The 17,339-nt window shown below is 34.5% G+C and overlaps 3 protein-coding genes and 1 non-coding gene across 6 annotated transcripts in view; 2 read left to right on the top strand and 2 right to left on the bottom strand.

Annotated features, from left to right (window-relative positions):
* Positions 1-6,309, top strand: part of LOC137395135 (DNA polymerase subunit gamma-2, mitochondrial-like) — a 29,671-nt gene extending 23,362 nt beyond the window's left edge. For all 3 annotated transcript variants that reach the window (XM_068081947.1, XM_068081949.1, XM_068081948.1), the window contains one exon: positions 6,040-6,309. In XM_068081947.1, coding sequence (XP_067938048.1) covers positions 6,040-6,099 — 60 coding nt within the window. In that variant the 3' untranslated portion in view covers positions 6,100-6,309. The remainder of the gene's footprint in view (positions 1-6,039) is intronic.
* Positions 5,510-5,581, top strand: Trnae-cuc (transfer RNA glutamic acid (anticodon CUC)). Its single transcript has one exon. It is a non-coding gene; the product is annotated as a tRNA-Glu (tRNA).
* Positions 6,310-6,389: 80 nt separating the features above from the next.
* Positions 6,390-9,443, bottom strand: LOC137395136 (ER lumen protein-retaining receptor 2-like). The gene is made up of 4 exons (XM_068081950.1): positions 9,249-9,443; positions 7,755-8,014; positions 6,997-7,249; positions 6,390-6,723 (listed from the first exon to the last, which is right to left on the bottom strand). The coding sequence occupies exons 1-4, from the start codon at positions 9,337-9,339 to the stop codon at positions 6,689-6,691; spliced, it is 639 nt and encodes a 212-aa protein (XP_067938051.1). The 5' UTR covers positions 9,340-9,443; the 3' UTR covers positions 6,390-6,688.
* A 998-nt stretch (positions 9,444-10,441) lies between these two features.
* Positions 10,442-17,110, bottom strand: LOC137394692 (adipose-secreted signaling protein-like). Its single transcript, XM_068081454.1, has 5 exons — positions 17,024-17,110; positions 15,539-15,655; positions 14,183-14,311; positions 12,874-12,999; positions 10,442-10,835 (listed from the first exon to the last, which is right to left on the bottom strand). The coding sequence occupies exons 1-5, from the start codon at positions 17,064-17,066 to the stop codon at positions 10,729-10,731; spliced, it is 522 nt and encodes a 173-aa protein (XP_067937555.1). The 5' UTR covers positions 17,067-17,110; the 3' UTR covers positions 10,442-10,728.
* Between the last annotated feature and the right edge of the window lie 229 nt (positions 17,111-17,339).

Consider the following 17,339-nt stretch of genomic DNA (forward strand, 5'->3'; position numbering starts at 1 on the left):
TTTAAACCATCTCTCATGTTATTTATGTTTATTTTTGGAAAGTGTTTTAACCTTAATCTCGAAATAATGTTTACATCTTGCTGGAATCGAATGTTTTAGGGAAGGATTTAGTCAGAAACCGAGATGGCCTTTAATGATCCATTGGGGTACTTGACCTGAAACATTTTTTCATAAGTGAGATGAACTTGAAAAACAAAAATAACTCCCATTTGCAGTGGCTCTAAAATCAATTGTTTTATTATAAACCATTTGAAAGAAGACAAAATTCCCTACAAGATGATTCCAATCTATATAAATCTCAGTGTTTGTTTGTCTTTTGTTGGTCTGTCTGTGTGTCCAGTTATAGCAACAAAGATTTTTGGAATGAAAAATCAACGTGCACTAGATTTGAACTTGTAACCTTGAGTTCTGCAGACAGGCATTATTCCAATACACTAGTCCAACTGGTTATACTATGGAATAACTTGCGCACATACTTATTACACATGCCAGTATTTCATGGTTGCACACTAAACACTTCAGTTAGCATTATGATAGAATTGTTGGCTAGAAGAAAAATGCTTAAACGCACTTGGGCAGCGAAACTATTGCAATCAGTATAGAGTTGTAATAGGCACTGCAACTGGTACATTATAAATTACACAGAAATCAACTCAGTACACAGAAATCAACAAACACCTTCATTTAAAAGTTAGAATGGTCGATGTTATATATGTTGATTAAAAGTAAATTGTTTGTGCAAAAACTTTTTTTATTACTCGTGCTACGCCAGGCATTCAGCTAGTAATTTTATAATTTAATATAAGGTAACTTTTTCAAAGTTCAAAGTACAGTTACTGTACAAGTCAAACCTAAATTTGCATATAGCTCAAATTATGATAGGTTTGGTATCTGCAACCAGTTTCTGGTTTGTGTTTTTAGAGGAATTATATGCTTTGATGTCTGTGTAAAACCCTAGGTGCTGCTGCTAAATGGTCAACAGATATACCAATCTGGCTTGGGCTCAATTAATAATGTGCATTAATAGTTGTTGCACATTATTAATTATTAATTTAATTAGTGCACTAAATTACTCATTAAATTATTAATTAGCAGTTTAGTTTCATGAAAAATTCTTAGGTATGTAAATTCAAAATTTAATCATTAATACGGTGTTTCTGCGAATGATTTATTAAATCAATTATTAATTAAGTTTAATCAAATGCTTATTTGATTAAACTTAATCTTGATAATTTACTTACTTGATAATTTAGTAACTAATTCAGCTTTTTAGAAAAGTTAATTCACTAATTCATTCATAAACGCGCTTATTTGGGGAACAAGTTTAGTGATGTTATGCATAATCCAAAGTAATCGCTTTAATTTAATTATTTTAAGTTTAAGTTTAATTATTTAATGCTGTTATTTTACAAATTAGTTTGTTAATTTAATACATCATTTGATTTGAATATGAATTAATTTGTTAATTTAAATATTCTTGTAATTGTTTTGGATGTTCGGTAATTTAATTCATAAGTTGAATAAAAACTAACCCAATTAATTAACAATTCTATACATTCATATATGTGTGCTATGCCTCTATAATAGCTGTGCTGTAAATACCAGACGACACATATATAAATCAATAAAAACAAGTTATAGAGTGATTAAAACTTATTGCACTACAATATTGTTTTGTATGGTTTACCATAAAATCAAAAGCACAGCTTCTAAGTATGGTTTTAGCACCTGACGAGTGTGGATTGCTCAGATTTGAAGCTGTGCTTTTGATTTTACAGTAAACCATATAAAACAATATTGTAGTGCAATAAATTTTAGTCACTCGACAAATTGTTTTAATTTTGCTCCTTTTCAAGTGGAGCTTTTTATACATGAAGTCACTACAATCAGACTAACTATATAAATCAATATATATAAATAGATATAATAAATAATATAATATAATATATATAATAATATAATATAATAAATAGATACTTAGACATACCGGTATATCGTAAAACCTGTATTTGAACGCCACTTTTATTTGACCGTCACTATTTGACATTCTATATAGAATGCAAATATACATTATATATAGAATGCCGCCATAGGAGAAGGGTTGAAAAATAGAGCGCCTCCCTTTAATTGAACGCCACCTCTATTTGACCACCACTTTGACATTCTTTGATCTTTACAAACCCATAATAAATGTTTGATGTTTACTAACCCATAATAGCAAGTGATCAGTAAAAAAGTGTCCGCAAAATAGTAGTAATAATGACTCAGTTACATCATTAATAATTAATTCGTTCATCGTTTCAGTTCATATCGAAGTCCGTTTTCAAACTTCAAAGCTTTTCGGGTTTTTTCGTAACACCATCGAAATAATTAGTCACTGTATCAGGCTAATACTAGTACATGTAGTTCTTTGTTTAACGCGGTCTTGATAATTCGATGTACAGTATGTATAAAACGTTTTAGCAATTACGATGTTTTGATCAACTAATATCAACTAGTTCAGCAGTTCAAAAGATGAGTTGAGGTCAGCAAACACTGTGAAAACTGGAAGGTATTGAACAGCCAGAAGATGATGAACTGGTTCCATACAAAAGCAGCAATCAGTACGCAACCCCAGGGCTGATACTCTGAAAGAAACACCCACCTGGATAGGCCCAGACTTGGATATTGTACCCCCAATCACCTGGTTGGTCAATTGGAATTTGGATAATGTACCCCCAATCACCTGGTTGGTCAATTTGAAATACACCCCCTAAACACTGGAAGCTTTCTAGAGGGCGCCCAGGGCTAAACATCTAATATGATTCATGTATTAATAAAGCAGAAACAAGCTACAAACAAAATTCCCAATTTTATTTAATTACATTTTTATTTCGGATTTTTTGTTGGTTTAGTATTGCAAAAACGATCGTTTTTCTTCTGAAAACGGCTTATTTTTTGTTGCTAACATAGACCAATATATTGTAGTTTACTATTGGTAAAAAATATTAAACAAAAAAAAGACAATTAGATAACCATAAATCAATTTATAAAAACCGTTCGTGTGGTGACATAATAGTCGCTCTGTTTGCTAGCGTCAGTATCGCAAAACGACAAAAATGTTGCTATGCCTGCAAAAGGGTTAATAAAACTTATTCCAAACACGAACCATCATATCATCATTTCATTTACAAAAGAAAACATAATAATACCAATAAAAGAAATATCATATCATTCATTCTGAGTATATTGCTAAAGGGTTGCTAAGATGATGCAGTGTCGACTGTCTCTTTTCCCTTCCTTTTCCGTCAGCAAGCATGCAAATTTTAATGCAATCTGCATTAAAATGAAGACTGCGGAATTTTGGTGCAATTTATTGGTATTACTTTGGCTGAATAAAACCTTAATGAGCATGGGCCCTTTTACTGGCTTGGTTGTAGAAACCCCCCCTAAAGTAGCAAATTCACTGACAGTGCCCCATGGTCTGAAAACCCCCCCTAAAACGTGATTTTGGGCCGAACCTAATGGGCCTTTTGAGGGGGAGTATCAGCCCTGGGTACGCAACCTGCTGAGCCAACGATGCAAATGTTTTTGTTTTCAAAATGTTAATTTTTGTTTATGCATGTATTATAATTATGATTTGCTCATTTCATAGGTTTTTGAATATATATTTGTAGCATTTGATATATTGTTATTATAAAACTTATAAATTTGCAGATGTATAGCATATTATTCGATAGCATGATTGTGGTAATCATACATGTAACTCGGCTTACAATGAATCGACTCTTATAACTCCTGTTCTAATGCGCATGAAAGGCCAGTTTTGGCTGCAAACTGTAGCAAACATATAAATAAGTGCAATGAGCTTTTATGCAACTTTGTTAAATATACAGCAGTTGTAAAATGAAAATATGCCTTCCAATTTAAATTGGAACTAGCTGTACCACCCGTCGATGCCCGGGTAATAAAAAAGTCTTTGGGCAGAAAATTGATTTGTATTTAACATATAACAACATTTTCCATTCTTACTTTCAAACAACATATCATGAGAGAAGTGTTTTGTGTAGTTGAAATAAATTGAGAGAAAAATAAACACAACTGTAAAGGTTTTAAAACTTTGTCAAACAACTGTACCTTTCAAGCTATTAGCCTGGCATATTGCCAATGGAAAATTCCACTAAGCTAGTTAATTAGGCTAGGCTTCTAATGCCGGTACGCCATGACGTTACGTTACGTCAGCATCATCCAGCTCCGCTGTTGTAATAATAGCTATAGCCGGAATGACAGACAGACGGACTTTGAGAAATATATACTGTATACAGATAAAGAACTTCAAAGCTCCAACAAATTGCAACGCAGGCCAAGATAATTTTAAGTTAATTGCAATGAACAAGGTTAAACAACCTTGTTGTTTGTTGTCTGTTGGCGTGGAAAAAATGAAACTATGTAAGGCAAGGAGTTTTTGTTTGTAAAATTCTAACTTTCAGCCGTATGTTTCTATTCTTGGTATTTTTTGTAATTAAATTTGAAAAAGTATGTGTGTGTGTACTTCAGTTTGTCCAGCTATAGCTATTAAAATGAAGATTTTGTATCGCAGAAGATTTGATCTCGGAACCTCCTGTTCCCCAGACGATATGCTAAGCCATTGAGCTACGCGACATTGATGGTTTTATTGGGTAATATATGTGGCTATGTGGGTGAAGATACTCATACTGCTCTCCGTTATGGCACAACATCTTTTTATGCTTGCTCTCACGGTCCTTAGTAAGTTTACTAGCTTGCTTAAATTAGCCATTGGTAATGTGCCAGGCTAATGGCAGGCAACTACATTACCTGTCATTGTTTTTAAGCTGATTTTTAATACCCGTGCAACGCCAAGCATTTCGCTAGTCACAATATATACTCAAAAACTTGTGAGATAATGCTTTAATTGCAATTGCTGCTGTGTTTTTGTGAGACAGACAGTTTAAGGGAAGGCACCCACATACAGTAATCTACATACAGTATTCTATACCAGCCACTATGTTGTTACATTTGTTGACTGTTGAGCAGCAGCACTTATGATTTTGACACAGACATCAAAACATATAACTCCTCTAGAAAACCAAACCAGAGACTAGTGACAGATACCAGACCTAGCAGAATTTGAGCTATATGCCAATTTAGGTGAGACTTGTGCTTTGACTTGAGCTCTGAAAGGGTTAGATTATAAAATTATTGACAGTATCTTGTAGGCAATTTTGTCCTTCTTTCAAATGGTGTATAATGAAACAATTAATTTTAGCACTAATGCAAATGGGAGTTATTTTTGTTCATTAATGTTGTGGTCTCTCCACTAGAGATTAGTGTACATGTATATTGTATATATATACTGTTTAAAATATGGGCGTGACCTGTTTCTTTGGTAACTAGCGAGCTCCATGTAAGGCAGTCATAAGTGTCGCACCGCTGTATAACAAAAATGCGTTGGTAACTGGCACTGAAACAATAAGCAACATATATTGTACCAATCCATACGAAGCACAGATCCCAGGTGGTCTAGTGGTTAGGATCCGGCGCTCTCACCGCCGTGGCCGGGGTTCGATTCCCCGTCTGGGAAAGCTTTTTATATAAATTTTTACGAGTAGAAAAATCTATTTCCCAGCAAATACATTACATTTATGCACCTTCTTAACCTTTTTACACTTGTCGCCGATTACACACTGCTCTATCCTGTGCGTATGTTTTATTACACGCCCGAATTATTGTGATATTTTTTGTTTGTAAGCCTTACAAAAATTCATGTAGGACATGCAAACTTATTCAACTGCGTCATGTAGTTTTCTTTGCGGCATTGTAAGATTTATATTTCGTTATGGAAGCATAGTTTGTTATTTAGGTGTTTCAAGTTTGAGCATGTTGATATTTTTCATCAATATTCGTGTTTATGTATTTATGTGATATGTTCATTTATTTTATGCCCTCAAGCATTTACCAATCCCTAGTCCTTGCTTACCAAACTTCTCAATGACACACTGATATCTTATGTTTTCATTGTGATGAGGTTTTAATTGTTAGGAAATGGTACATGCCACTAAGCTGAAGGAAATTATTGTTCGGTACGTCAACTCTATGTAGCCATGGTTCCTACAGAAAGAAAAACAGAGACAAATGGATCTCAGTGATGAGTTCCCTTGTTACAGTTAGGCACAGCTGTGCTTCCACGTCGACACTACAATTAAGTGCATTCATAGCTCAGGCTTGCATGTCATTGTTTACGTGTAACTAGGCCTGCTGTTCACCTCAAATATTTCAGTCAAATACATGGCGACTTGTCTTTTACATCTGCTTGGTTGCTGTTGTGTTTTGTGAGAAGCTTACTTGAAAGTTTGAGTATATCTTTCCTCAGGCAGAAGTGAGACACTCAGTCAAGCATTGCATCTTTTCCTTTTCATAATAATATAACAGATAATGTACAGTAAAGATAATTTACTAACTTGTACCATACAGACCAAATGAGTGAAGAATACACTAGTTCATCACTTAACATAATATTACTAAAAAAACAAATCAAACGCGTGACAGCTCCTCGGGATGCCAGAGAGTTGGCCATGCTAGAGACCGAGAGCACCCTCGGATACATGTACAAGTATATTCTCCTAGACTAGACACCGCCATATGAAGTGTTGTCAGTAGTCAGCTGCAGTTGTATATCCATCATGTTGTTCTATGCTGGCAGCTCCAACTTCTTTCCTTGCAATACTACAAACAGTGAAGTCAGTACCACTAAACATTGTAGTGTTTTTACAACGTGGCCGCAAATACTACCCACTTACCAGCAGTGATTACCGTATACAGAAAAAACCACAATGCAACTATCGAGACTGCATTGTGAGTTAGAGAATCATTCGGATTTTGTTCATTTTCACACCGCTGCCGAACAACAAGCCATGCCAAAACAACAGGTGCCTCTAAATGATTTCAGACATTTACTACTACGGAAGGGTGGCAAAAGACAAGGTATGCCGAGTGTACCTTTGGTGATGTAGAGATAGAAGAAGTCACAGTAGAGTGCCGTCTGCACGACTCCAGCCACGATAGCGATCACATCAAAGCTTGTCTCGTAGTAATATCTGTAGACCCAGTTAATAATGTAGAGACCTCTGTAGGAACCAAGGGCGAATAGATAGTGACTCGTGATGGTCTCGGCTTCGCCAGTCTTACTGATCATAAACAGCTGTGGTAGTATGGCAACTGACTCCAGGTAAATGGAGAATGTCCATAGGATCTGTGATTAACAGTAAAGAGCAATGAGGTCACATTTAAGCTGATGCTGATGGTGACTAATGGATAGAAGCCAGTCTTGATTAGCTATGATTGTTCATTCATGGCTAGAAAGAGGCTAGTCAACCAAGAAGGACTCATATTGTCTTGACTGCGAACAAGACTAATTTTCAGCCAGCTAAATATTTCAAAGAATGTAGGGTTGTTTGTGAGTTGAAATACTCCTGGCAATATTTCAATATCGCATCTATTTCTGATTTGCTGCCACCAAAACCTTCGAAGAATGACAAACAGATAGTCTATTTCTGGTATCACTATCATATTTGATGAAAATATGGATGAACTGTTTCGCATGTATCAGTTTCATGCGATGGTTGTAAGGCGCAAAAAAGTCTTCGAAGAATTTATTTATTTTGTGTGGTGGAATCTTCTCTATAGACACAAGACTCTGTACAAAGATACCCAAACATAAATTTAATTATTTTATTTTCGAATATAGGTTGACTTACCTCCATCGGTGAAAATTCATGATTTACAACCACAGCGAGCAGAGCGCAGGGGATTAAGAGAAATTCCATCCTGAAAGTGTCGTGGTTGCCGTCATAGGTGGCTTTAAACTTGTTATAGATAAGGTAACAGGTGGCAACAGATGAAGTGATGAAGAATATTTTCATTGTAGTGTTGTACGGAGATACAAAGTTAGTGACAAGGTCAAGATATCGAGTTACAAACACCAGTCCAAAAAGAAGTTGACTCTTTCCCGAGAGACCTAAAAAAATTGCAATATTAATTGCATGATTTCCTTGATGTTTTAAATGTTGATCAAATTTATATTTACAAAGGTCTTGGTGGCAGCATTATAGATTTTTTCAAAGCATTTACAAGTGCACTATGCATGTTTTAAAAAACTACCAAAACAAATTATGTGTGATGCATTATAAATATAAACATGTAGGGCCTATATATATATGTATATGTCATCAAAATAACTGTTTTTTAACAATGTTTGTTTTTCGACTGTTTTGTATAACAATCCATAGTCGATTGAACTAAAACAAAATGTTGAACACTTATCAAGATTTCACAGTGGGCAAACTAAGTGGCAGATTTCTATTGCACATCAACGATTAAAATTAAATGAAAAATACATATAGCTTGCTATGTAATGGTCGCAAGTGCTAAAAACAATTCAACAAACGAAACCAATACATGAGACTAAAAAATTTCACTAAAACCATATACATGTATTTTAACACAACATCAAAATGCTAAAAAAGATTTCAATGTAGGCATACAAAATATATTACCATCTTTGTTATAAAATCTAGCTTGCTGCTCGTGATAAAACCACACTTTAACTTTATCTGTGGTTTGTCAGTATCAAAAATATTAAGCAGACATAACTTTAATTATATTGATTAAACTGAAACAATGGGTTTGCCGTCAAGCTTGGTTGTGGAAAGCCCCTTTTCAGAAATGTTGAGATATTTTACGATAGTTTTCGATTCGACACAGCATTGTTCGAGTATAAAAGATGTATGATGTAAACAAGAATTTTGAACCTCAGTATAGCCAACAAATAAAAACGACTAGTATCTAAGACGGCGACAACACTCTAGAATAAGCTGTGGACGCAGTCGCGTTCTTTTTGTTTCAATTATCTAAGGTGATAGATACAATCCGACAAAAAAAATTTTTGCTGATGAAATCTCCAATCCTAAAATCTTCAAGCATGACTATTAGCTAGCTTTTGGTTAAATCGCGACAAACTTTTGATATATTGAACTGCAAGTACAACAGTACAGCTATGCGACTATTAATCTGCAACTAATCGTCACAGCATTTGAGGCTCAAATATCCGTAACACAATTAAACAGAAACATCCATCTTTGGTCAAATAAGTTGAAGTAATGCAACAAATTGTTCTCTGTACAAGAATTCACTGTCTGAAAGTAGCAAACACCCTAATTTCCTGTATAAAAGAATACAAATTTTGAGTTTACCTGCTACGGATCGACTCTTCCATATTTTCAGCAACAAGATTATAATAGCAGCCAAATGACAAAGATCACCGACGAGCCGAAAGATATTCATGCTGCGCAGGATTCGTTACTACAGCTTTAAACCATTAATTCCGAGCCAGCAAAAAATTTCATTCAAAAACGTACGGTATACCAATGAGACGTGGCTTGCTCTGAATTGTGGGATTTTATGTGGCGAGGAAGTCTCGATTGTATAAAGCACAAATGATTATTTTTCATAAACGTATTCTATAGAACTTACGTGAATTAGATCTTTATATGGTGTAAGACAACTCCAAGTATAACTACATTGAGTGATGATTGTCGAATACAAATAGGTATATGACATACCTATGGTATACCTAATCTACAAGTACTACAGCTGAGTACTACAGTTGAGGTTTGAAGTTGTCAGCTCGTTTTCAAGATCAAATAACTCGCGGTTACGGTCGGGTTCGACGTGAGTTATTCTTTTTGTTTAGTAATCTAAAAATCAGCTACCGCAGCATATGATAGTCAAATGATTTCGTAAGCTTGATCAATTGAGCAAACCTTGCTATTTAATGTCACATGCTATCTATTTTACATCTGCTGACACTAGCTACTAATAAGCAACAAATGAGCAAGCACAACTTCTGCTAGTAAAGCTCTAGCCCTACCATGCTTGAGTACTTTGTTGGCTGAACTTTTTTCATTGGTAAAATTCAGTTATAATGCCCAATGAGTAGTTACCACATTTAGAAATAAGCATTAATAATTGCAGAGTAGTTCAAAGAGGCAGTACTTCCAGCGTGTGCTACTACACAAAGAGAGACACAGCGAATGCAACAGCTTAAATTAATTTAGGGGCACAAACATGGTAAGCATTTATAAAGTAGGTAACCAGGTTTCATAAAACACAGAAAAGACATTTGCAATATTAAAAACCTTTCTGAGTAAGTTTATTATTCCCAAATGTCTACATATGAATAAGTATTATATAACTAGAATTTACAAAAACAAAGGTATGGGAAACAAGGGTACATGTAGTGCCAAATTCTAAATAAAAACAAACTAAAGTTTAACTTTTAATCACAGAATGATAATTTAGGGGCTACTTCATTTCTTCCAAATAATGGCTGTAGTTAGTTTTAGTGAAAACATAGTGGTCTTTACCAGTCAAAGTCTTACGGAAGTGGTCAAAATTTTCATACTGGTCAGCAAGCATATGAACCAACCAGGCTTTTTTATTTTCTTTAAACAATGAAGTTAGTCATAATCATTGAGTAAGCAACTTAGATGAATAAAAAAAGAAAGAATATAATGGTTTATTTCTTTTAGAAAATAGAATTTAACCAAATAATGAAATAAGACACATACAGTACAATAAAAGAAAAGGTGTAATGCATTCCATAGAGATCTCTATGATGTACAAATGCTTTGTACATTTTAGCATGAATTGGAACAGCAATAATCAGGAATCTTAATTGAATCCTTGCCAGTCACTCTGCTCCGAATCTGCATCTGCTTCAGCATCCATGCCGACACATTTTATTCCATTTTTCAACATCGGCGTCCCCTTGTGCTTACCTAGAGCAGAAAATAAACGGCAGCGATCTTTACTGAAGCCAATGATAAAGATTAGAAAAAAACTGTACATCAAATGAGATTCAAACACGCAGCATTCAGAGTTGCTGCCCAGCAAACTACCACCTGCATTTATCATTCAACTTCCAGAATTCTACAATCGTTATGCAAATATTTTCTTTGTTCCTTACAAGCCCACTTGATCTCTCACAGCAAACTAGATAGTCAGGGTACTGTTTGAGTAAGAGCTGTCTAACTGTTTGTTTTGTGAAATGTAAAAGCGAATTTTGATTATAGTTTGAAAAGGTGATGCTAGAACAGTTCGAGGTACCCTAGGACACTTATATTTCGCTAGTATTTAGTTTCGTGAGTAGCACACAGAGTAAAAATTCGCTACAACTTAATTTCGCGGCTCTGATGAGTGCGAAAATATAGTGAAGTGAAAATAAATGCAGTGGAAAAAACAGATTACATTCCTCAGGTCCAGTTTGCTAATAAGAAAAAAATTCAATTTGGGACTAGTTCGTATTTGTAAACCACAGGTTGAAATGTGTGGGTGAGATCGGAAATTCAATTTGATCACTTGCTGCCATTTGTTTCTTAGACTATCAATGACGTCTAGGTCCCTCCCGCCGTGACTTTCACACTCGAATCCCAAGAAGAAGAAAATAGATAGGTAGCAACCAACTTCACAACCAAAACTGTATAACCCTTACGCTGCCATAAACGCATTTATGCGTTTTCTAAGGGCCACTGCCATAAACGCATTTTTGGACTTTCTCAGCAATTGTCTGGTAACCTGATTTTATTATTTGTTGACCACATAACCCACGGTCTTTAAGTGTTTTATGAAATTGACTGTGTTGTCCGAAGATTTCTCTATAAAATCAGCCTAAAACAACGAAGCAATTTTAAACTTTTGTTTGAGAATTTCTAATCTAAAAATGAACATTTTTCTGTGAGTTCATTAACTACCCCGCGCGAGTCATAAAACAGGTAATTAGTTGTTGATGACATAATAGCCAATTTAGATTTTCGTGATTATACAGATAACTAAAGTAGAACTTGAAAAAATACTGTATACATATCATGAAGCATTATCGGCAATTTCGGTAAAATGGCTGGCACTAGGCCGGTAGCGAATTTGTACATGGTTGGCAGTGGAAGAGATAATGTGGTTGGACCTGATGAGGGTTGATATTGTTTTTGGTTGGTAATAAAATTCATCACTACAATAATTATTCTGCAATTTTATGACTTCACCTACCAGACTTTCATCCTGATCAGTTACAAATTCGGTGACTAAACGGATATAATCTTAATTTGCTTTGCTATGCTGCTCAGTCGGTGTATTAGCTATAATGAGTTTACCAGAAATTTCCCATTGATCCCAACCACGGACGAAAATTGCCTGCATTTCTAATATGACGATTTTATTGTGGATATCAATGAACAAAGCTATTTAACTTCGCGTTTTCGCTCGTTCGTTATGATAGTTTAGTTTCGCTCATTAAATTTTCACGAGAGGATGACACCGCGAAAACGCGAAAGTTAGATGCCGCGAATACATAAGTGTCCTAGGGTAGCACTGTTATCTGAGCCTGACAGCAATGGAACGATAAACTGGTGACTAGTTTCAACCATGACACCAATTGCCATGCGATATAACTCCATCAGTGGAATTAGCAGTTTTCAGATATATTTTTATAGTGCAGTGAAGCTCAACAACATCTCCAAACATTTACTAGATTACTTTATTGGCAATAAATTATTTTAAAAGAAGTTTTTCCCAAACTATGCTATACAAGAATCGTAAAAAAAACACATTTTATTCAGAGCTGAGTAACGGCATTGCTACAGACAGAATTTTACTAAGAGAAGTATTGCAGACTTTCATATCATTCATTCAGACAATATGGATGATATTATGGATGATATTATGCAAATTCAGAGTGTGTAATTAAAAACTGTTGTTTTTTAATAACACACTAAGACATGCTCCATGGTAACTCTAGGTTTATTGCATAAATAAAGAACTAACCAAGCACTCTTGCCATGAGCTTGAGAGTGACTGATTGGGTTTTGTCTTCTCTTGTCAACACAAGTGACTCTTTCACAAGTTTATCCTTGTGTGCATGAAAGCTAATGGTGATGCAGTGGCCAAGACCTACAATTATAATAGAGTTATATAGAATATATAAAAATAGAATAAGTTTGTGTTTCACATGAAAAGATCTCCTTGTCACTGAAACGAGAACTAAGATAAATTATTTGCGTGGTCAACAGTGTGATAAATAAATAAATATAAATAAAATAAATAAATATATACAATTCATTAAAATTACTGTTTATTGCGAAAACCATTGTTATAGTTGACAGAACTACAAAAAATGTTGAACATTCATTAAGATGTTAGTGGACAAATTAAGTTGCAGATTTCTATTGCACATCAATTATTAAAATTAAATGAAATATAGTTTGCTATGTAATGGTCGCAGGTGCTAAAACAATTTAACATGTGAAAATACTACGTGAGACTTAAATAACTGTAATTGAAATCGTTATTTGAACATAACGACATCCAAATGCAAGCAAAGACCTCGGTGTAAGTATACAAAATAATATAAAGTTTCCTCAATGACTTCTACAAGCATCGAAAAGTCATTAAAAATGTGCGGCTTGTTATACAGCAATAAAGCTTTCATAAAACAAAAACTTCTAAAAATATGTAAAGTTTAAAAAAGACAACTGAAGAAGGTTGGAGCTGATATATTATTAATTCTAGAATTATATGTTCATAATTCACAATAAAATAATGACTCTCTAAAGCAAAAGCTGCAATGACTGGGCTTAAAAAGGAGCTTTTAAAGACAACACAAGTACATACAATTGACAGGTTTAAAATAGGTTATAGTTAAGCCTTTGAAATCAACAAACCTTTTGCAAAAGTACCATTCAAAAATATTTCATACAATTTGTAAACAACCATTCCTAATAAGCAATATTTATTTTTTATTTTTTCATTATAATCAAGTTTACATTGGTCACCGACTCGCCAATCACAAATAAAACCAGCAAACAGAAATATTTAACTTGTTCAAACATTTCTGTCTCGCTCGATCAATGGGAAACCTGACGACAAATGAGCGAGATTATAAAATGTTTAATGTGAATCTTGTTAACTCATCATCACTCATTACAATATCTCACCGTAAATTTGCAACAACATCCTTATAGGCAATTTATTAAACAACACTGGTACTGCTTAATCTAATAATGTGGTGCGTTATGAGGTTAATGTTCCCTAGTGTAAATGTCATCTGCTACAGACACCCTTTAGCACCACATACCGTCCTCGGTTGGTGGGCACGATGTGACTCTGCAGTGGAGATTCTGTAACGGATCAGCAGTAATGTCTTCCCCTAAATTATCTTTAATATTGAACTGGATGGAATAGTAACAATGGAGCTTAAGGAAACCTACAAAATATGTTTCGCAAGCATTCAATGATTATAATAATAGATAATAATAACAATAATAATATGTGTAATAATAATAATAATACAATTAATAGCAACAATGATAATACTAATAATATTAATAATAGTAATAATAATAATGATGGTAATAATAGATAATAGTAACAATAATAATATTTATAATAACCATCTTACTAACAACACAACACAAATAATAACAATAATAACTATAATAATAATAACATCACCAACACAAATAATAATAATAATAACAGAAACCTAATGCTATCCTGATGTGAATGTATAAAAACATGTCTGAGTTGTATAAACTTTCCACAAGAAGTTGTGTACCCTTGACAGGTTTGATCAAAGTATAAACTGGTGCCACCCGACTACTGAAGCATTTTACATATTGAAACAGAGAGTACACAAAAAGACCTCAACATACACACAGACAGAACAATTAATGCAATATCAATATCATATTTTGTTAATTTGTTTCAACGATTAAAACAAAGTGACAAGAGGACCTAATTCAAGGCCAGTTTGATAATGTCCATGGTATGATCTTGTGCGACTTCAAAGTAGCCTCTAATAGCAAAAGTAATATTAACGTCAGTGATACTCAAAGACAATTATTATTTAAATTAATATCTGGTATGTTTGGTGTAAACATGAAAAAATATACAAAATGAACACATATCATTGTCGAATGTTACATTGAGCTAGATGTGAGAAGTCAATGTTTCTATGACTAATAAAATTAGAAGGATAACTCGCAGGAATCTAAAAGTAGAAGAAACATTGCAAGCGAGTCTATTACTAAAGCTTAGAACTAAATTGAGATGACAGAAGAATCATGTTTACAGTGGCAGAACCAATAATAGTCATGACAATGCTAACAACAGCAATGCTAACGATGAGCCTCAACATAATTTTCATTATATGAATTAGCCTTAGTTAAATGAAAACCGCCAGAGATCTTCTAACAAGATCATTTTCAATTATCTGGATCAGATATTAGGTAGACATTCAATCACATTCAGATATTAGGTAGACACTCAATCACATTGCACTACTATTTTTTAAAGAAAATGATGCTTTTTGGTAAGTTGTTTTCTCTTGCCTATGATGCATCAACATGTAGTAGAACAACTCCCACATTGATAAAAACCTATGCACTGATTGTTGAGAGACATGTTTGTATAATTCCAATTAATGACTTGCCTAAATGAACTTCCTGGATAGAGTTGCCTTTGTCTTTAACTAATATCTCTAACTCATGGTCTGAGCTTGTCTGTTGCACATCGAAATGCACTCGATTAGAATTTTCGTGGCTCACATCTGGATCACAAGCACGCAACGAACAGCAATAAAAACTGTCAGTATGTTATGATCAGTGATAATGAAAGTAGGACAAACAATATAGAACAAAAACCACAATCCTACAGCTGACACAATGAGATTGATGCATTTCTAAACAGCTGGCATAATGTTTATCAACAAGACCAAGTATCCATTTGACAATCTACATATATAAGTCTTAGTGTTTGTCAGTTTGTTGTGGGTCCCATTTGTCATGGGTCCATTTGTCGTGGGTCCATTTGTCATGGGTCCAATTGTCGTGGGTCCATTTGTCATGGGTCCATTTGTCGTGGGTCCATTTGTCGTGGGTCCATTTGTCGTGGGTCCATTTGTCGTGGGTCCATTTGTCATGGGTCCATTTGTCGTGGGCCTATTTGTCATGGGCCCATTTGTTGTGGGCCCATTTGTCATGGGTCCATTTGCCATGGGTCCGTTTGTCATGGGTCCATTTGTTGTGAGTCCGTTTGTCATGGTTCTATTTGTTCGTTAGTCTGTTTGTCATTTGTCTGTTTTTCGTTTGTCCATTTCTCGTTTGTTCATTTTTCATTTGTCCGTTTTTTATTTGTCCGTTTCTCAAGTGGTCCATTTCTCGTTGGTCCATTTCTCGTTGGTCAGTTTCTCCGTTTCTTGTTGGTCCATTTGTCAAAAAATCTAGTTTGCACTAGATTTGAACTCATAACTACCAGTTCCACAGACAAGGGAGCTAACCACTATGATATGCTGTCCTTGCCATACTACGGGGTGATTTTTTGCATACTTACGCAGCGCCTGCAAAAATACTATTGGCTACTACTAGCACGCTTAAAGGTCATGATTGCATGAAAGATTGTTAGACGTAAAGTAACGATTACAAGCACAATTATAAGCACAAACTGGCTTCAGACAGCTTTGGACACGGCTTTTATTATACGTAGTAAAGATTTATACTAGCTCAGGTTACTAGCTTATGTTACTCAAATTCATTGGGTAAAGAAACTTGGCCAATGATAACTAGATTACCTGCTAGATTTCATAAGCTGTTCTAAATCTAGAACGATTGTGTAGCATAAGCAGTAAGAAATGTTTTTCAACAATTTGTTTTTGCTGTCTTGAGCTTTCAAATATTTGAATTATGGAATGGGCGAACACACAGAAATAGACAAAAACCTTTATTTAAACGTTAGAATGATAGATATTGCATATGTTAAATAGAAATATGTTTTTGTACAAAAACCTTTTTACTACCATGCAACACCGGCATTCAACTAGCTATATTAAAACTTGAAGTTTTTCATGGTTAGGTTTTTAGAATTATCACTTCTTGTATCCTTCTGAGGTAGGCAAATTTTAGAACTGTAAAAGAATTACCTGCACTTGGATTGGGAAGTTGTGCTCCACCAGCCTCTTCCATCTTTTGCCTTACGCAACTCAACACGTTATTCTTCGGATGACAACCTTGCAAAATGAATAATGGTGAATTAGATATATGATTGCATCTCATCAAGTAGCTGTTCAAACTAGTGCTCTCAGACATAGCTCCAATTCAACCATCAATAAGCCATAGCACTGTAGTTTCAGAGGATCCCAGGCTACTCTAGAGACACTCTCAAAGTGTCTGACCTACTATTTGTAAAAGATGCAATCAAACAAACTCTAAGTAATCATGCCCATAAGTTTGGAGAAA

This window comes from Watersipora subatra, chromosome 4, assembly GCF_963576615.1.
Source record: "Watersipora subatra chromosome 4, tzWatSuba1.1, whole genome shotgun sequence".
Classification (NCBI taxonomy): domain Eukaryota; kingdom Metazoa; phylum Bryozoa; class Gymnolaemata; order Cheilostomatida; family Watersiporidae; genus Watersipora; species Watersipora subatra.